Consider the following 21,699-nt stretch of genomic DNA (forward strand, 5'->3'; position numbering starts at 1 on the left):
CCCATTAGTTTATTCTCTCTTGGAGCTGCTTGTTGGATGTGATCTGAGCCCAAATGCAGTGAGCACAGTTCTAGATCCAGGCTGTCTGCACCGGAATCCCAACCCTGCCACTTGCAGCTGTGTTACTTTCTTTGTAAAACAGCCATAATAATGGTACTTACCTTTTCAGGCTGTTGTGAGGGTTAAACAAGATGACTCCCGTAAGTATGTACTAAACTCAGAACAATGGTGGTACATGGTAAATGCCTGAGGAATATTCAACATTGATCATGAATGGGAGCACTTAGACCAGATCTGATAAGAGGATGCCAGAGAGCAGTAGCTGTATCAGTTCTCCTTTCTTTTATTGTGACTTCAATTACAAATGTCTTTTTTTTTTTTTTTGCTGCTCCATGCAGCATGCAAGATCTTAGTTCCCCACCCAGGACTGGAACCCATGCCCCTTGCAGTGGAAGCACAGAGTCTTAACCCCTGGACCACCAAGGAAGTTCCCAAATGTAATTTTCTAACATGTTCAGTGTCCTCCACTGACCTCCATCTGCTTATCCTTTTCTTTCTTCTCTTCTTTGCTGAAAGTTTGGATGGCTGTTTCTGTCCCTGATTTTTATTCCTTTCTCCTCCATCATGTACCCTCCAGCTGTAAAAGTCTCCTTTATTTATGCCTGACTCTGGCCTCCAGTCCCCTGCCCACCATCAAATACCTCCTGAGAAGTTCCTTCTAATGAAACCTTGTCTTTATTGCCCACTTAAAAAATCGCTCTAAATTAAGTGGAGTGGTGCCCTCTGCTTTTCTCTTTCCCCCTCCTTTATTGTATAAATTCTCAGAGGAAATGAAACCAGCAGAATCTGGACTATTAGCAGCAGCAGTGCCAGTAATTGGGAATCAGATTTTATGGAGTTTCTGGGATATTGAAGGGATAAAGTCAGAGAACAGAACCTAAGATAATTAACAGTTTTCATAATTTCTTTACCTGTATAAATGCAATCTGGAGAATTTGGGTTGGCATCCTCACAGACAATGAGAGTAGGCATTTTGTTTTTTTCATAGCTGTAGTTTCCTCACTGGAACAGTGCACCTAATGGGTGTTCACAATATTTTTTTCGCTTAACTGTTAGCTGCAAAAGGGAATTGGTAAATGGTAAATGAGAACAAGAGAGATTTTTATTAAAGATTATTCTCTATCACTGCTTTTTATGAATTTTTAATTAAGAGTAAATTTATTTTAACAAGTTTTTTTCTTTGCATCAAAAAGACACTAGCAAAATTGCAAGGACTAGCATATTTTATAAAAGCATGTGTTTTGGATCTTGGAAGAAGAATGGTCATCATATTATTCATTTTCTTTAAAAAATTGTCAGGAAGACATATTCTTCAGATACAATTTAATCGAAAAAAGACAGTTACTCATATGTTCACATAGTTGTTTGTTGTTCAGCTGCTAAGTCATGACTGATTCTTTGATATCTCATGGACTGCAGCACACCAGGCTCCCTTGTCCTTCACTATCTCCTGGAGTTTGCTCAAATTCATGTTCGCTGAGTCAGTAATGTTATCTAATCACCTCATCCTCTGCTACCCGCTTTTCCTTTTACCCTCAGTCTTTCCCAGCATCAGGGTCTTTCCCAGTGAGTTGGCTCTTCACATCAGTTGGCCAAAGTCTTGGAGCTTTATGTTCATGTTGGTGACATTTTAAAGTAACAAAAATCAGAGCAAAGCATTAAATTCTATTATTATGATTTGTAAAATTAACTTTCAAATGTTGAAGATAAAACACACGAGAAGCTTCTTTATGTTTTCAGTTTCATTTCTTGTAAGAACCAGCATTTAACTGAGAACCTGTCAAGAGGTGGATTGTTTTTATCAAGTGCTCCTTGTCTGTGCGTGCACATATATTGATCTGAGCTACACACAGCCAGTTCTCTATCAAATCAGAAACTGAAAGTTGATGGGTCTAGGCCTCACCTCTTTCTTTCCTTCTCCCCCTTCCAGAGTCCAAGAGCCCAGACACAGGATGGGTAAATGGTTAAGAGAAATGAGAACACAGAAATCAGTTTGTTTTGCTTCTTGTGAGCTGTGGGTGTTAAGAGGTTTGAGAGAAGAGAGAGAAAGTAATGGATAACTCATTAAAACACTGCCTGTTGATGGAGCAACATCAACACCTCTCACTTTCTACTAGTGTAATTCTTGTAAAGGAAAATTGTTGGATCATGTCCTTCCTGCCCCTCCACCCTGAGAAACTCTAATCTCCACTCCTGACTGGGTTCAGGACTGGCTGGCAAAAGAATCAGCTTCATCACCTCCTACCCCAATCCTATTCTTCACGTCCCACAGTTTCTAAAGTTGACTCTCTCTTCCTGAATAGGTCTACTGATGAAGAAATGAGGTTAAATTAACATGAAGTATCAGTTTGAGGAAGAAAAAGTTAGCAATGCCAACACTTTTGATATTGGGGCTGTTTTGTCAAATACATTTTCTTTTTTGCCTAACCAGTAAGGTTACCACTTTATAAGAACCAGTCCAGATTTCTTTATACTCTGACCACTTGTACCACCTACAGAAAGACTCTAGTTTTTACTCACACACACAAAAAAAAAAGATTCTGGTTTTTAGTGTCAGGATCTTAAAGAGGTACAATGTTGATACTATGAGTTATCATTTCAGTTTTTTCTTCAAATTAATTTATTCATGTCTAGAGCCTTTTTATTTTTTTGGTTTTAGGCTCTGAGAGTGTGACTCTGGGAGGAACAAAAATAGTGAAATAATGTTGAGACAATACTTGGTTTTATTAGAAGATAATTTACTGACTTCAAATCACAAGAATATAAAGAATCAAAACCGAGAGTATATAGCTCAAATAATAACCGTTTTTTCTCTAAGAAATATAGGAAAACCCTTATCATTTAACCCCATATGAACTCGTTATATCTTTTATACTTTACGTGCTGTTTTTTTTCCCCTGCAGCATCTACCCCAATGCAAGCATTCATGAATGTTTGTTGAAAGAATGAATGGCTGCTGATTCACAGCAAGCTAAGGCAAAGATGGGGAAACGTTGGAAACAGTGACAGCCTTTATTTTCTTGGGCTCCAAAATCACTGCAGATGGTGACTGCAGCCATGAAATTAAAAGACGCTTGTTCCTTGGAAGAAAAGCTATGACCAACCTAGACAGCCTATTAAAAAGCAGAGACATTCCTTTGCCGACAAAGGTCTTTCTAGTCAAAGCTATGGCTTTTCCAGTAGTCATGTATGGATGTGAAACTTGGACTATAAAGAAAGCTGAGCACCAAGGAATCGATGCTTTTGAACTGTGGCGTTGGAGAAGACTCTTGAGAGTCCCTTGGACTTCAAACACTTCAGTGTTTGGACAGAACAGACCAGGGATGTGTCTTCTCCTAGTCTTTGACCATCCTCCAACCTCTTTTCTAGGCATGACCTTTGGAACCATCTTCTTGTCCATTGTCTGCCTCCATGATCAACTAACACTGGTTTTAAGCTTAGTTCCTTATTGCAGATCAACCATGAGCTACTAGATGTGTCAGAATTATTCCCCTGAGGTGGAGGCCACACCAATGCCCTGGTCAACCTGCATCTGCAGGTCTCCTACATTTACCTCTCTCTAGGCATCTAGTTTTGACCTTGATGACATGGCTCTAGAATCACTTCTTCCATACGTTGGTTTAGGAGAAGCTGAGGGCTCCACGAGTCTCTTACAGATACAAAACCAATGCCATAGTTGTGCCCTCTTCCAGGAGGTCCCAAGATGAGTGGGTAAAACCCTGAATGCTGTGGTAGCTGCCATGATCCTGGAGAAGAACCCAAACCAAGCCCTTTTGGATCTGCATGCCCGGGATCTTCCCGGGTGGCACAGTGTTAAAGAATCCTCCTGCCAATGGAGTAGACATAGGAGACTTCCCTGGGTGGGGAAGACACTCTGCAGTAGGAAATGGCAACCCACTTCAATATCCTTGCTTGGGAAATTCCATGGACAGAGGTGCCTGGTGGGCTACAGTTCATGGGGTCACAAAGAGTCAGACACAATTGAGCGACTGAGAATACATTCACACCCTGAGCACACATACACACCACACACACATGTGCATAGAGCCTGGCAGACTACAGTCCATGGGGTTGCAAGGAGTCAGACATGATTAAGCAACTGAGCATACATGCACACAGTGAGCACACATGCACACTGCAGTCAGTAGGCACCTTTTAAGCCACCTGAAGCTTTCTCTAAAGTTGTGGACCAAATAGAAACAATAAAAAACTTTGCAGAAGAAAAATTTTCTTATGTGTTCTTAATTCTGAAAGATTTCCCCCCCTCCCCCAGATGTTATATCCAGTGGTGTATTGGTAAGCCAGATTAAAAAAAAAAAAAGTATGCCCTGATTTGTAGTGTTTGCCCATTTTCATGGTGTAAATGTTCCCACCATGGCCAATTTCAATCCACCAATGATTGAAAAACCAGTTCACCAAATTCCTGAACATTAGATTCAACAATCAAATCTTGCAAGGTGGTAAGAGCTAACTCTAGCACATTCATTGAAGCAAAATCCTACTCACTTTGTAAGCCTTTATTAGACTCATACAAAGGGCTTTATGGAAGCTTGATCTTTATCCATAGATGAAGACAGGATGTGGCAAAGGGAAGGTCATGCTTGCTAAGCTTCCTAAGATGGAGATTTAACGGTCTAGCTCTCAGAGTTTGAGGGAAGTTATCTTAAATCTCTTCAATTCAGTTTTTTCTTTGTATTACACCCCCCTCTCCCCTCCTCGCTTGCCCCAAGTCACTTGTTCAGAGAACACTGGGATTGATTTCATTGAGTGAACTATTTAGACACATGAGAACAGTGCCTTGATTTTCAGCTTTTCTTGAATTCAAAGGTTTGCTTGGCTTTTTCATATAGATCTGACAAAACTCCTCTAATAGGCTCCTTCTAGCTGTAACCTATAATGCTGATTGGCTTCACCTTCTGTATTTTGCTTTCTTACATACTTTCAGAAACCCTGCTTTTGTCATCTAGCTCAGCAGTTTAAGTTATGCTTTCAATTGCAGTTGATGTTTGGCTCAATGCAATACAAATGGCAGAGCAGGGCTTAGCAGTGAAGTGTCTCTAGTCCCATAGTCCACATACATAATTCCCCAACAGTGTATTCCTGTTTCAGAAACTTCATAAGTGTGGCATACCTTTGGCATAGCCTTCTTTCTGAATTTATTTATTCAGCCTATCTGTCATCCAAGCCAAGTGGAGCTACAGTTAACACTTGTACAAAAAGCCCACCAACCCAGTAATTTTTGCTAAAATAGTTTTTGGAAGTTATAGTTCCCCCCCTCATTTTCCTTAGTTTCCTTCAGTAATTACCTGGTTTAACACAGATGTAATTTTTTCCAGTAAACACTTAATTCCAAGGCTCTCATCTCCCTAGAATTAAGCCAATATAAATAGATTTCTGTTACTCCAGCTTATTATCCCTTCCAAGTCTATTAGGTCACAGCTTGACACATAATATGATTTTAGAAAATCCCACTAAATGACTGATTAGAAATATAGCACTTCCCCCCAAAACAAACATAACCATTGATTTTGATTTTGCCCCTCTTAAAACTGTACTGTTTAAACTGCCCCTCTTCAAACTGTACTGTACTCTTTAAACTGTACTGATGCATGTCTTCTAGCAAGTGTATCCTTGTGTCTTAAAGATGGTCTTTTGAAAATAACCCTTCGGAATCCACCATAGGCTTAAATGAGGTAATTAAGAAGGAACATAAAAAAAAAAAAAAAAGAAGGAACATATTTGACCTTGTGTGTGTTCAGTTGTTTAGTCGTGTCCAACTCTTTGTGACCTCATGAACCATTGCCTGCCAGGCTTCTGTGTCCATGGGATTTCCCAAACAAGAATACTGGAGTGGGTGGCCATTTCCTCCTCCAGGGGATCTTGCTGGACCAGGCAGGGATCAAACCTTTGTCTCTTTTGGCTGATGATTTGGCAGGCGGATTCTTTACCGCTGAGCCAACTGGGAAGCCCATCAGCATGAAACAGAACACTCAAGCCAAGCACTAAATTAAAGGAACATGATAGCAGCTCTCACATGCAGTAGCTAGACTCATTGCTTTCAGGGCAAATTTTATTTTAGAATCAGAAAATTCCATCAGAATCACATATTTCCTAGACATTGAGATAAAAATATTAATACTGGTAGATGAATACTGTCAACAAACTGTAGGTCTCTATCAAAACTTGTTCTTCAGAGCAAATACATTCCCATTCTGACCTCCATTTTAGTCCAACCTTGGTCTTTTGGGCAGCTGAATGAGTTCCAGGATATTTCCAGAGGTCAAATCTAGGAGGTCAGTGAATAAATTGTATGAAAAGCTGAAGAGTTTCCTGTCAGCCATGTTATTCTGGCATAGTTGTCACCAGAAGGACGAAGGTAGCTCTAACATTACTATGTAAAAAACAGGAAATAACTTGTTAATTATTAAATCTCTGGTGAATGGTAAATCATCTTGCAATTGCTGGTGGTCCACAGAGTAGGAAAAATGAGAGCAGTATTTCTTTACTGCAGAGCTGGATCTGCAATGTTGCCAAGATATGCTTGTATTAGCTCTGTGACTTTGAGCAAATTATTTAACTTCTCTGTGTTGGTACCTTGTCAGTACTTGGGAAATACAGGTTGTTGTAAGGATCCAAATGAAATAATGTATGCAAAGTTACTATTGTTATGTGCTTTGCAATAAAGGGGAATATAAGCGGTATGAGAACAAAAAATCATTTTAGAAGAAAAAGTTGTTTGAAAAAAATTGGGCACAAATTAGTGAATATCTCTATCTGATATAGTCAGTAAAATATTGGCTGAGGAATATCCTACACCAAGCAAGCAAATTTATCTAGAGGCAAAAGTGTAGTTGCTCTATTTAAAGAGGTGGTAATGGGCAGCATATTACTTCTTTTTAACTAAGCAAAGATTCTTAAATCAACTTGGATGGAAAGTCCCAACATTAGAAGATTCCATGTGCATACATATAAGTTTAAGTGTTGGGGGATGGTGGGTTTTATAAAGGGTGTTTTGTTTTCTTTTATTGTTTTGACCTCTTAACTCTACACTTGGTGATCTCTTAGGGCCTGAGTTTTGGTTAGTGTGGTAATCTTTTGGACAATTCATAAAGAGTTGAATTTCTTCCTTCCTGACGCAAACAGAAGGATTGCATTTCTGTATCTGCTTTGAAGTTAGGCATGTCCATATGACTTAGTTTAGCAAATAAAATGTGGGAGGAAGTGCTGAGACTCACCTCTGATTTTCTCCATTTTGATGACTAAGGAAGTGCAAGTTGAAGGGGAATCTACATCAGCCAACTCTGCCAGCTAGAAATGAGACATGCATTGTGAATGAGAAAAAAAAAATATTGTGTTACCCAATGAGATTCTGGAGGTGCTTATTACTGAAGCAGAGGCTAGACTATCCTGGCTAGTTGAGGCAGTGTAGGGCCAGGTATCTACTCATGGATTCAGAAGTAGCTAAGTGACACAACTGAACAGCCTGATGTTTACAAAAAGTGATCATTCAAAGACAAAAATAGCCCCCACATACACAAAAAGAAAACCCTTCAGAATCTATGTCCTGGAAGCTCTTCCATTTGCACCAGAAACTGCTCTCCCTCTAGCTACTGTCTAGCTTGGGAGGTTGATAGGTTTATTCTTTATAACCCCCAATATAGATAACTATTATTAGCAAAATGAGACTGTGGACTAGTAGCTTCTTTCCTGATCACTTCTTACATCTCTCTACCTTGCCAACTACCTATCTCCCTATTTTCTTCCTTTCCTTGTTTTCTAAAGAAAAAAAGAATAGATGATTGAGCGCGTAAGAATGTTCCAGGTATTGTACACATTTCTAGATGTGTAAAGCCAAGTTACTATGATTTGGTCTCAAAGGAGCTTCTATCTAGTTAATGGCACAGTCTGACCTCCCTAAATAAATATTAATAATACTAACATAGAATGGTAAATGTATCATTACCAAGCCTGATGAATAACAGCAGGCTTGGTAATAACATGGAGTGAGTATGATCTTATATGGCTAAATCTTGAAATTTCAATTACTCCAAACAATACGAAAACTGTTTAGTAAAGAGATCTGTAGTTAGTAATAGTCTTTTTGAAATTTGCTACATCATAAGTGTGGGAATATCTTGAGTAGACAGAGACCATTATTTTGAAATAGAAAAAAAAAAGATTAAATATGTAGAGTGTTTGAGGAATGCATGAGAAATGTCTATTTCATTCCATTAGGTCAAGATGTAGACCTTTCCAACTCACATGATTTTCTCTATTAGAACAAACAATCATATCTGAAAATGACAATAGGTGGAAATAATCTTATAACAAAGAAGATATATAAACATTGTTAAATGATCTGATCTCTAGCCAGGAACTGACTGTGTTGGAAAATATTTTGTAGATGATTGTACACTTAAAAGCCATAAACACTGACTGATGAAAGAAATTTACTGTTTTAATTTTAATTAAGTTTTGTTAACCCAAAGTGGCTGACTTTATTTTTCTGGGCTCCAAAATCACTGCAGATGGTGATTGCAGTCATGAAATTAAAAGACGTTTACTCCTTGGAAGGAAAGTTATAACCAACCTAGACAACATATTAAAAAGCAGAGACATTACTTTGTCAACAAAGGTCTGTCTAGTCAAGGTTTTTCCAGTGGTCATGTATGGATGTGAGAGTTGGACTATAAAGAAAATTGAGCACTGAAGAATTGATGCTTTTGAACTGTGGTGTTGGAGAAGACTCTTGAGAGTCCCTTGGACTGCAAGGAGATCCAACCAGTCCATCCTAAAGGAGATCAGTCTTGGGTGTTCATTGGAAGGACTGATGTTGAAGTTGAAACCCCAATACTTTGGCGACCTCATGTGAAGAGCTGAGTCATTTGAGAAGATTCTGATGCTGGGAAGGATTGGGGACAAGAGGAGAAGGAGACGACAGAGGATGAGATGATTGGATGGCATCACCAACTCGATGGACATGGGTTTGGGTGAACTCTGGGAGTTGGTGATGGATAGGGATGCCTGGAGTGCTGCAGTTCATGGGGTCGCAAAGAGTCGGACAGGACTGAGTGACTGAACTGAACTGAACCCAAAGTGGAATTGCAATAAATGTAAATAACACATATGGAATGTGCTTTCTTTTTTATTCAGCAAAGCATACATTTTTAAAAAACAGAAAGTCATTTTAAAAAAAAATCAGCAAACATGCCACAAAACAAACCAAACATAACTAAGGTTCCCTGCTGATAACATACTGTGGCTTTTTATTTGGTTTGTAGAGGTCACAGAAACTCACAGACTTACTATATATACACAATTAAAGATTCTAAGTGCTTATGTGGAACAAAGAACTTTGAGTTATAAAACCATGAATGGCTTATAGAAGCAATTTACTAGATCAGTCTTCGTTCTTAGGAACTAGAGTAATCTTGTTCTTTGACAGTTGAAAATAGATCACGTCTATATTTTCACAATCAGTGACCCACAGCTACTTTTCATCATTGGTGGAACTGGCAGAGTTTTCACTCTCTTCAGCTGGTGGACTGTGTCCCCGCTGGCTTGGAATAGCAGGAAGCACTCGGTTGGTCCGTAGAGGTTCTCCAGACAGAACTGGGAGGAAAGAATAGAAGGAAAGATTTTCAAGGCTTTCTTCTCTTAGGAATGGAATGGTGGTAGAAGAACTGTGTTATATCTGAAGGAATAGAGGTGCTTCTAAGAAGTTTTTCTTGCAGAGAGCTAAACTTCAGGAGAAAGTCATGAGTATCTATATATCAAGCTTACACATAGTCAGGGATGTTGTGTGTGTGTGCTAAGTTGCTTCAGTCGTGTCTGACTCTTTGTCAGCTTCCTCTGTCCATGGGATTCTCCAGGCAAGAATACTGGAGTGGGTTGCCATGCCCATCTCCAGGGGATCTTCCTGACCCAGGGATTGAATCCGCGTCTCTTATGTCTCCTCTATCAGCAGGCAGGTTCTTTACCAATGGTGCAAGCTAGGAAGCTCCAGTCAGGGAAGTCAAATATGCGCAATATGAGGCGGGGCTGAGTTTGGTGAAAACATGATCAGGCTGTGTGTGCCTGGCAAAGTTCTCTTTTCCTTGGGTGGAGCAGCCCTTGAAAGCCAAGTCAACACAAGGCCCTAAATAAGCCCCAAGACGTTTGTACTGTGCTTTTATGCAAACCTCAAAAGGTTCTCAGGTTTCTTTCAGGAAAGGCACTGTACCTTTCCATTTCTTTTTCATAGAGCTATAGTTGACCAAAGATCTATATCTTTCCCTGTCTCCTTAAATTTAATCATGAAAAGCAAAGCTGCTGGGCTCTGCCAAAGAAAATCCCCTCTCTTTGGCTTCTCTAGACCATACTGGATTTAAGGCTAAGTGACTCTTTCCTTAAATGTCTTTGTGACTACATTTCTGCTTAAAGACAAGGTCAGACTTGAGTTTCATTCAGTAATTGAATTCACACCATCCAAAACTCTTTCTTTAGACAAATTAGTAAGGGCAAGGAAAATAATCTGTCAAAGAAGAGGTCTTGATTTCTGCTACTAACTATATGTGTGACTTTGGACAAATCTTCACTTCTCCCTTTCCTTATCTGAAAAAAAAAGACAGAGTTGTCCTAAGACCCCATGGTTCTTGGTTTTTAACTAAACTAAACTCTTGACTTGTACCATCTGAACTGCAGTCTGGGGAAGAAAAGATATACTGCTTATTTACTCTGTGAAAATGGTTGCCAAGGATTTTGCACATGTCATCTCATTTAATCCTCTCAACAATCTTATCAGGTTGCACTACTCTTACAGGCTACAGGAAAAAATTGAAGGAAAGAAAGGGTAAGGGACTTGTCTTAAATAGAGCAGCTTCTAAGTCATCTAATCTCTTCAATTAAGAGGATGTAGAGTGTGTGTGTGTACATGTGCATGCAAGTGCTTGCACACATGTTGTAAACCAGTGCGTTGGGATAGGAAGAACAGGAAGAAAGGAAATTAGAATCCAGTGAGTATTATTTGTTTCTTGAAGCAGCTGACTCAGTATCCTGTAGCTCTGCAACTTACTGCCTAAATAATAATGGGTGAGTCATGTGACCTCTCTGAATCAGCTTTCTAATCTACACTGTCTCAGAGTACAGATATAAGCATATACAAACTCAGAATTTCTGAGTGTGGGGCCCTGGAATCCATTTTATAACAAGCACCCCAGATAATACTTAGGCACAGGCAAACTTGATCACTTGGTGAATAGATTATATTAATAGTTTATATTGGGAGAAGTTTTGTATAAAATAATGCCAAAAGTAAATATGATGAACGTCATACTTGATTATTCCTTTCTGCTAAGGGCTGAAGAGCCTGTGAGTACAGAGGTAACACATATTTCTTTCTGTCCAACATAGTAAGGAAAACAATGTCAGGAAGCCAGTCTTAGAATAATTTTTAAAGCATTAAAGACATTAAATAGTACATAGCAAAATAAACTTCTGTTATTGTTTTTATAGTCCAAACATAAAAATTCCTTAAGGAAGTGAGTATTTCTTTTAAACAAGCATTACCATGTTGGATGGAGCTTTAAAGACTGTCTCTGGTCTATTTTCCTATAATTTTCAAGTTTTGGTACTTGATGTTCTCTTGGAAAAATGAAAGTAAACCGAAAAAACATTTAGTCCTAATAACAGCACTACTATTTGCAAAGGAAGCTGAGGAAGATTGAAAATACTTACATTTTTGGTCTGGTAGGGGAGCTAGGTTGTTCCGAGTGAAAGGAAGATCCCTGATTTTGGGTCTGTTTGGGGAGAGATGCTGAAAATTTTGTCCTGGGGACAAACATAATTTGTGTCAATCATTTGAGACTCAACCAAGTGCAATGATAAAATCCAGTGGATTAGAGAATCATACAAGGTGTTATAGATCATGAAATTTATGATGTTAACAACAAAATAACTACACCATATTCAGTTTCTATAACATGCCAGTCACCATTTAAGTGAAAGGAAAAATGCATCCAAAATCATTTCTTGAGTAAACTAGCTTTAAAAAAATTATAAACAAGCACAATTAGGGACTTCCCCACTGGCACAGTGGATAAGAATCCACTGCTAATACAGGGGACATGGGTTTGAAACCTGGATCGGGAAGATTCCACATGCTCTGCAGCAACCAAGGCTGGGCGCTACAACCACTGAGCCTGAATTCTAGAGCAAACTGAGGCCCACACACTCTGTGGCCTGGGAATCACAACTACTGAGCCTGTGTGCTGCAGCTACTGAAACTCACACACTTAGAGTCTGTGCTCTGCAACAAGAGAAGCCACTGCAAAAAGAAGCACGCACACTGCAATGAAGACTAGACCCTGCTCATGGCAACTAGACAAAACTCAAACAAAGCAACAAAGACCCAATGCAGCCAAAAACAAACAAACAAACAAAACAACCAAGCACAGTTGGTCATATACTGCACAAAACTCAAAAGTTTGAAAAATAAAATAGGGTATTAATGTATCATGTATATGTGAATCTGTGTTGAAGAGTGGGTGATGAGTAGGATATATTCTTCAAGATAAGTGTTTCTTAATCCTGGCTTCACTGAGAAGTTATCTGAGGAGTTTAAAAAAAAAAGATGCTACTCTGACTAAACACCAACCACACCGATCAAATGAGTATCTCAGGGGCTAGATAGGATGCCAGATTTGTTTCAGCTCCCAGCAGATTCTAATATGAATCTAGGATTGCGAATCATGAGATGGAAGATGAGAAGTGAATGAAAGCATTTTGGAGACCTGGAATATTTCATTTAAATGACCAGTAGTGCTATGCTGGAGCTGTGCATACCCATTTTCAGGAATTTTGTGAGATGGTTGACATCACACTTAATGGCTTGACTGACATCAGCCATGGTGGGAGTACTTACATCAGGGAAATCAACAAGCACTGATTTTTCTCTGAACAGCCACCTACTAAACATTTATTAGCACATAGGGACTGGGATGCAAAAGTAGGAGGCCAAGAGATAACTGGAGTAACAGGCAAATTCAGCCTTGAAGTACAAAATGAAACAGGGCAAAGGCTAACAGAGATTTGTTAAAAGAACGCACTGGTCATAGCAAACAGCCTCTTCCAACAACACAAGAGAAGACTCTACACATGGACATCACCAGATGGTCAATATCAAAATCAGATTGCTTATATTCTTTGCAGCCAAAGATGGAGAAGCTCTAGATGGTCAGCAAAAACAAGACCGGGAGCTGACTGTGACTCAGACCATGAACTCCTTATTACCAAATCCAGACTTAAATTGAGAAAGTAGGGAAAAACCACTAGACCATTCAGGTATGACCTAAATCAACTACCTTACAATTATACCGTGGAATTTGACAAATAGATTCAAGGGATTAGATCTGATAGACAGAGTGCCTGAAGAACTATGGACAGAGGTTCATGACATTGTACAGAAGGCAGTGATCAAGACCATCCCCAAGAAAAAGAAATGCAAGAAGGCAAAATGGTTGCCTGAGGCGGTCTTACAAATAGCTGAGGAAAGAAAAGATGCAAAAGGCAAAGGAGAAAAGGAAAGATATACTCATTTGAATGCAGAGTTCCAAAGAATAGCAAGGAGAGAAAAGAAGAAATAGAGGAAAATAATGGAGTCGGAAAGACTAGAGATCTCTTCAAGAAAATTAGAGATACCAAGGGATCATTTCATGCAAAGATGGGCTCAATAAAGGACAGAAATGGTGTGGACCTAACAGAAGCAGAGGATATTAAGAAGAGGTGGCAATGTGCACCCCAATGTTCATCGCAGCACTGTTTACAATAGCCAGGACATGGAAGCAACCTAGATGCCCATCAGCAGATGAATGGATAAGGAAGTTGTGGTACATATACACCATGGAATATTACTCAGCCATTAAAAATAATACATTTGAATCAGTTCTAATGAGATGGATGAAACTGGAGCCCATTATACAGAGTGAAGTAAGTCAGAAAGATAAAGAACATTACAGCATACTAACACATATATATGGAATTTAGAAAGATGGTAACGATAACCCTATATGCAAAAAAGAAAAAGAGACACAGAAGTACAGAACAGACTTTTGAACTCTGTGGGAGAAGGTGAGGGTGGGATGTTTCAAAAGAACAGCATGTATATTATCTATGGTGAAACAGATCACCAGCCCAGGTGGGATGCATGAGACAAGTGTTTGGGCCTGGTGCACTGGGAGAACCCAGAGGAGTCGGGTGGAGAGGGAGGTGGGAGGGGGGATCGGGATGGGGAATACGTGTAACTCTATGGCTGATTCATGTCAATGTATGACAAAACCCACTGAAATGTTGTGAAGCAATTAGCCTCCAACTAATAAAAAAAAAAATAAAGAAATAAACATAAATAAATAGACATTAAAAAAAAAAAAAAGAAGAGGTGGCAAGAATACACAGAAGAACTATGCAAAAAAGATCTCCATGACCCAGATAACCATGATCCTGTGATCACTCACCTAGAACCAGACATCCTGGAATGTGAAGTCAAGTGGGCCTAGGAAGCATTACTGCAAAGTTAGTGGAGGTGATGGAATTCCAGTTGAGCTATTTCAAATCCTAAAAGATGATGCTGTGAAAGGGTTGCATTCAATACGCCAGCAAATTTGGAAAACTCAGCAGTGGCCACAGAACTGGAAAAGGTCAGTTTTCATTTCAATCCCAAAGAAAGGCAAAGCCAAAGAATGCTCAAACTACCGCACAATTGCACTCATCGCACACGCTAGCAAAGTAATGCTCAAAATTCTCCAAGCAAGGCTTTAGTAGTATGTGAACCGTGAACTTTCAGATGTTCATCGTGGATTTAGAAAAGACAGAGGAACCAGAAGTCAAATTGCCAACATCTGTTGCATCATAGAAAAAGCAAATGAGTTCCAGAAAAACATCTACTTCTGCTTCATTGACTACGCCAAAGCCTTTGACTCTGTGGATCACAACAAACTGGAAAATTCTTCAGGAGATGGAAATACCAGACCACCTGACCTGCCTCTTGAGAAATCTGTATGCAAGTCAAGTAGCAACAGTTACAACTGGACATGGGAGAACAGACTGGTTCCAAATTGGGAAAGGAGTAAGTCAAGGCTGTATACTGTCACCCTGCTTATTTAACTTGTATGCAGAGTACATTATGAGAAATGCTGGGCTGTATGAAGCACAAGCTGGAATCAAGATTGCTGGGAGAAATATCAATAACCTCAGATATGCAGATGACATCACCCTTATGGCAGAAAGTGAAGAAAAACTAAAAAGCCTCTTGATAAAAGTGAAAGGGGAGAATGAAAAACGTGGCTTAAAACTCAACATTCAGGAAACTAAGATCATTGCATCTGGTCCTATCACTCCATGCAAATAGATGGGGAAACAATGGAAACAGTGACAGACTTTGTTTTTCTAGGTTCCAAAATCACTGCAGATGGTGACTGCAGCCATGAAATTAAAAGACTCTTGCTCCTTGGAAGAAAAGCTATGACCAATCTAGACAGCATATTAAAAAGCAGAAACATTACTTTGCCAGCAAAGGTCTGTCTAGTCAAAGCTATGGTTTTTCCAGTAGACATGTATGGATATGAGAGTTGGACCATAAAGCAGGCTGAGCACCAAAGAACTGATGCTTTTGAACTGTGGTGTTGGAGAAGACTCTTGAGAGCCCCTTGGACTACAAGGATATCAAATCAGTCAATACTAAAGGAAATCAGTCCTAAATATTCTTGGAAAGGTCTGAGGCTGAAGATGAATCTCCAATACTTTGACCACCTGATGAAAAGAGCCTACTCATTGGAAAAGACCCTGATGCTGGGTAAGGTTGAAGGCAGGAGAAGTGGATGACAGATGAGATGGTTGCACAACATCACTGACTCAATAGACATGAGTTTGAGCAAGGTCTGAGAGATGGTAAAGGACAGGGAAGCCTGGCATGCTGCAGTCTGTGGGGTCTGAAAAAGTTGGACACAACTGAGTGAATGAACAACAAGGACAACAGGATCAGATAGGATTAGGCTTAATTCCCAACTTGAGCAAGTGATGTTCTCTCTCTCAGTCTCAACTTCCTCATATGTAAAAAGTGGATAATAGCTTTCTCTGTCTTTTCCAGTTGTTATAAAGATTAACTAGGAGAACAAAGGTAAAGCATTTAGTTTATAAAGTAAATAATGAACATTAGCAATTATTACAGTGTTATTCTGTGGCATTTTAAAATATGATCTCCTAAAGAGTGGGGCATGTATTCATTTGATCTTTTACTTAGCAGTCTAGTAGGAACCAGAGTCACTACAGTAAGGCCCATAGGGTTTAAGTCTTCTGTTTGGGTAAAGCAGTCCTTACAACAATGGGAAAAGATCCACCCCCTATCTGCTTCAGTGAGTCCAGTGGTAGATTTTTAGGGGTGGTCATCTGAGCAGTGTCATTTGAGCAATATTAAGCAAAATTTCCAGTCTCCTGGGTGTACATTTTGCCTTTATGTTTTTATTCCTTTGAACTTTGAAGGTTAAATAACCTCATAAGTGAAAGTGAAATCACTCAGTCCTGTCTGACCCCACGAACTGTGTAGCCTACAAGGCTCCTCCATCCATGGAATTTTCCAGGCAAGAGTACTGGAGTGGGATGCCATTTCCTTCTCCAGAGGATCTTCCCTACCCAGGGATCAAGCCCGGGTCTTCTGCATTGCAAGCAGATGCTTTTACCATCTGAGCCATGAGGGAAGCTCATAAGCCATTGTTTAAAAAAAAAAAAAAAAATTCCTGAGTAGAATTACAGTAAAACCTGTATCAACTCATATCTGACTATTTATCCATGAACACAGGAGCAGAAATTTGCAAAACCAAAAATGAGATGATAATTAATGGGTAATGCTATAGAGCACTTAACTATGGTCAAACACTGAACTAATTGCTATATATGTAATCTCATTTAATCCTAACAGTCACTTTCCCTTGTGAGAGAGGTACTATCATCCCCAGTTTCCAAATAAGGACACTGTGATTTGGAGGAGTTCTGAATGCAGCTCAAGGTCATATGACAGGAAGTGACAGAATCTGGACCCAACCCAGGTCTGTCTGGACCTAAAATTCACACCATGCTGCCTCCTTAGGGGCCAAAATGGTATAGATAGGATGGGAGAAGTGGCAGAGAGGGACTTCAGCAGTGATTTGGGAGGAGGTGGGAGGAGAGTTAAACTTTTTGCCACCCTGACATTTTGCTCAGTTTTGAAGAACAATGTAGAATGTGTATAGTTCAAAGATCTCTTATCTGTGCTGCGGGCGCTTTCAGGGAGTGTCCAGCCTATGGAGGATGACCACTGTCTTAGAATAAAAAGGCAGAAAATTTTCTCATAGTTAAATGAGGAAATAGAAGAGAATGAAGATTAATAATAATAACAAATACACACAGCACTTATCTATTGCAAACTCTTTTGCATTCCAGAGTCTAGAGTACAAAGAGAAGGCAAGGTGTTCAAAGTGGCTGATGGGAATAGAAACAGATAAAGTACTTTTGAAGGCCATGAGTAGTGCTGTGAAGATATCACAGAGGAAAGAAGGGTCTAGAGAGATCAATGTGTCTTGAATCCCATAGACATTGCTTAAACATCTGCTCTGCCACTTCCTAGCTACCTTATGACCTTAGGCAGGTGGGGTAACCACGCTAATCCTCCAATTTCTTCATCTCTAAAATGGGGATTAAAACCTCCTCTCCTGCAGTGCTGTTGAAGGGGAAGTCTGTGGTTCACTGCCTCCGAGGAGGCTTAACAAGGGGGAGGTGGGATTCTTTCACGATGGATAGTAAAAACGGGCCACACCTCCCACAGCAGTCAGGAGCCTTCTACATAGGAGGCAAGTTTGGGCTGGTTCTTAAAAGAGTGTAGGTCTCTATCAAGCACTCAGTGGATGGAAGGTTGAAAGAAAAACAAAACAAAACAAAACACAGGCAAAGGCGTCGTAGAGTAAAAGGTATGGGGTCCTCAAGAACTGAGAAATATTCAAGGGACTGTTCAAGGAGATGGGGGCAGGGGGAAGGATTGAAATGGGAGGTGCAGAAGTTGAGAAAGGCAAGTGAGGCCAGGCTACATTGGGAGGACTTTGCCAGCTAAAGAATCTGGCCTTTGTCCTAGAAAGATGCCAAGCTGCTGATGGGTTTAAACAGAGGTGGTCACGACTTCAGACCTATGGAGGGAGGAGAGGAAGTTGTTGCTGGGATAGTCTAGAAAATTCTGGAGAAGAAAGTTCTCTCTTGAGGGAGAAAGGAAGCAAGCACTCTCTTAGGTTCCTTGTGATGACTTGTAAATAACCAGGCTGGTAGCAAACACCACAGAACTCTCTGTTCCATTTTCTCTGAAAGCTGCTTGCAATGAATTAAGCTGATGTGCTCCAAATTCCCTCATTTAGGTTAAGTGCCTTATCCCCCATCCTCTCCATCTAGCCCACTGACAGGTCTCAATAAATGTTAAGCAATAATCATTACAGCTAAATGTTCAGGGTTGCTGATGTCAGCACAGGATATTAGCTGCCAGGAATTCAAACGGTAGTAATCACTGCTAGCCCATATTATTTCTACTAAACCCAGGGCAGGAAAAGAAAAAATCCAGGGGAGAGAGATGATCCAAGTTCAAGCCAGTGGTGCAGTGGTATGATTTATAGTACCCAATTGCTTTACCACATTAGGTTTTCACATCAAGTATGGGAGCTCAGTGCAGAAATTTGCTGAGTTTCAACCTGCCTAAACTAACAATTTAAACCACTTAAGTGAACTCTCCCAACTGTAGTCTGGAAGTTTCAATAGCTGCAAAAAAAAAAAAAAAAAAAAAAATCTCAAATTGGGTTAAAAATATTTGCAAAAATAAAATCCATAAGGCAGAAATATTTTTCTTTGGGGGAGGATGGTGTAGTTTCTAAGAAAATCACATCGTAAATAATTTGGTAAGCATGCTATCAACTGGATTTTGAGATTTAAAGACAGAAATAAGGGAAGCCCTTATTTTGTGGGTTTGATCCCTGGGTAGGGAAGATCCCCTGGACGAGGAAATAGCAACCCACTCCAGTGTTCTTGCTTGGAAAATCCCATGGACAGAGGAGCCTGGCAGGCTACAGCCCATGGGGTTGCAGAGTCAGACATGACTTAGCAACTGAACCACTTCCACCACTATTGTGTATGTGCTCAGCCCGACTCTTTGTGACCCAATGGACTGTAACCCACCAGGCTCCCCTGTCCATGGTATTTTCCCTGGCAAGGATATTGAAGTGGATGGCCATTTCCTCCTCCAGGGGATCTTCCCAACCCAGGGACTGAACCCTCATCTACTTGCATTGCAGGTGGACTCTTTTCCTCTGAGCCACCAGGAGGCTGTGTGGTAACTTCTTAGGAGATCTGGGTTAAAGTTCTGAATATGTCACTAATTAGTTGTAAGACTGAACAAGTTGTTTTAACTTTTCTAGGCTATGTACATTATAACTGGAAAGTCATTTATCAAACAAAATGGCCCCAGACTGTGTATCCAGAGAGTAGGAAAACTGTAGCTGAGAGAGATGACATGTCTTGCCTTATCAGTCAGGGCTCATTCAGGAAAATGGAGACTTCTTTAGGCCTCTGAAAGAGAGGCAATTTCATATAGAAATTTCGCTATGCTGGTGGTGGAAAAGCTGAGAAGCCAGGTGACAAGGTTAAAAGACATCCAGAAATTAACCACAGAAGGAGGATGCAACCACTTCTAGTCTGGAGTATAAGAGAAAGAGCTGGTTGTTACCAAGGCCCAGAAGCTAGTGGGAGCCAGAACCACAAGTGAGGGGCTGTGTGGAGGAAGTAGGAGGGGTAGAACCCCTACTGGAGATTCCACAGGAAGCAGAGGGACACTGAGGAGAACTACACTGATTTTCCTCATTCTCCTGCTCTTACTCTTGCCAATGCCTCCTGGCACTTCCCCAAAAGTACCTGGAGGCAGCTTCCAGGGAGCCTGGGAGGTATAGTTTCCTGAGATACAGACTAGAGCTGAAAGTAAGAGACCAGATCTGAGAGCAAAAAGGCAGTTGAATAGTATATTTGCTTAAATGCCATCATCTATAGCTTGTGTCTAAGGCACTGGGCTTAGTGTAGGGCCTGGCACATAGTTTAAAAAAAAAAATCCACAAATTTGTGCGTATTTATATAGTACTATGTTCCAGTCACTGTTTTAAGTATTATAAATGTATCAATTTGTTTAACCTTAATAGCAATTCACAACACTAAAAGTTGGGTATTTCTTCCCATTTTTGACATGGGGAAACAAAGGTTCAGAGAGATTCATTAACAGCAAGTAAAAGAGAGCCAGGACTTATGGACAAAACAACAACAAAAGTGTGGCTTTAAAAGACCTCTCTTGGGGAAATCCCTGGAGGTCCAGTGGTTAGGACTCAGGTCTTTGATTGCTGTGGACCCAGGTTCAGTTCTTATCTGGGGAACTAAGATCCTATAAGCCATGTGGTAGCCAAAAAAAAAGAAAAAAAAAGAATTTTTCTCTTAACCACTGGATATGCTGCCTCTTGACAAATTATAATAATAGACACTCAATAATCACTTAAAGAATGAGTGAAGACTAGGGTCCTTTCCATTTAAAACCCTTATGATTTTCATATGTAAACATGAGAAGAAAATCAATTTAAAGTGAGTTGTATAATCAACTTAGAAAATCCATGTTCCTGAAAGTTCATTTATAGACTGAAGATTCTTGGGATATTTATCTTGTCATGACTCAGTCACCTAGAATGGCTCCTAGTTATTATCAGCACTCAAAAACATTGGTTGAAAAAAATAAAAGCTTTGATCCAGGCACAGCTAATCATTTAACATTCCCTTGGAGAATTCTGCTAGCCCTTTTCTGCTTTCCTGCCCCTAGGGACTTTTCAAGTTACTTCATTGGAAAAGTGAAATCAATCCTCAAATCAACTGTATTGAATTTTCTTTTAAGTAACATGGTAAGTTTTAGATGGCACATGTGACAAAATCTATGAATTCTCTATTCAATATCTACTCCCTTTTTTCTCTTAGAAATGAAAATCCAGTTTTAGAGGTACAGTCATATGATCAGCTAAAAGACAACAATTCCCAGTCTCCCTTGCAGATAGGCAGACATGTGACTAAAGTTCTGGCCAATGAGATGGAAGTAGACTCTAGGACTTATGGGCAATAACTCATTACACTTGCTCTTAGCCAAAAGGCCGAGAAGTGATAGGAGATAACTTATTAATGGGAGATAGTTCAGATTGGGGATGTCCATTTTTCCCTCCCTCTTTTCCCTCCCTCTCTCCTTTCTCTTGCTCTTTCTCCAAAGGATGAAGACCATAGGTTAAGTTGTAGAGAATACAGATGGAACGAGCATGGGTCTCTGGTGATCATGATTCACCAAGCACTGGGAACCATAACGTTCAACTTCTTTCATATGAGAGGAATAAACTTCTATGTTGCTTAAACCACTGTTACTTTGGGTTTCTGTTACAACAGATGAACCAATTCTAACTGATAAAGAAAAAAGAGCCCCAGGCTGTCCTGGGAACAGAAAAAGAACAAGACTTTCAAAAATCTAAAAAAAAAAAAAAAAATTTTTTTTTCTAAACAGAAGATATTAGCCAGGACAGGACTAACTCCAGA

General features: G+C 39.9%; 1 protein-coding gene across 1 annotated transcript in view; it reads right to left on the reverse strand.

Moving 5' to 3' along the window:
- Positions 1-9,328: 9,328 nt before the first annotated feature.
- ANKRD55 (ankyrin repeat domain 55) overlaps positions 9,329-21,699 on the reverse strand; it is a 104,287-nt gene continuing 91,916 nt past the window's right edge. Inside the window, exons 10-11 of the mRNA XM_065905600.1 lie at positions 11,776-11,868; positions 9,329-9,672 (exon numbers count right to left, since the gene is read on the reverse strand). Of these exons, the coding sequence (XP_065761672.1) occupies positions 9,551-9,672; positions 11,776-11,868 (215 nt within the window). The 3' untranslated portion in view covers positions 9,329-9,550. The remainder of the gene's footprint in view (positions 9,673-11,775; positions 11,869-21,699) is intronic.

This window comes from Muntiacus reevesi, chromosome 14 (genome assembly GCF_963930625.1).
Source record: "Muntiacus reevesi chromosome 14, mMunRee1.1, whole genome shotgun sequence".
In the NCBI taxonomy this organism is placed as follows: domain Eukaryota; kingdom Metazoa; phylum Chordata; class Mammalia; order Artiodactyla; family Cervidae; genus Muntiacus; species Muntiacus reevesi.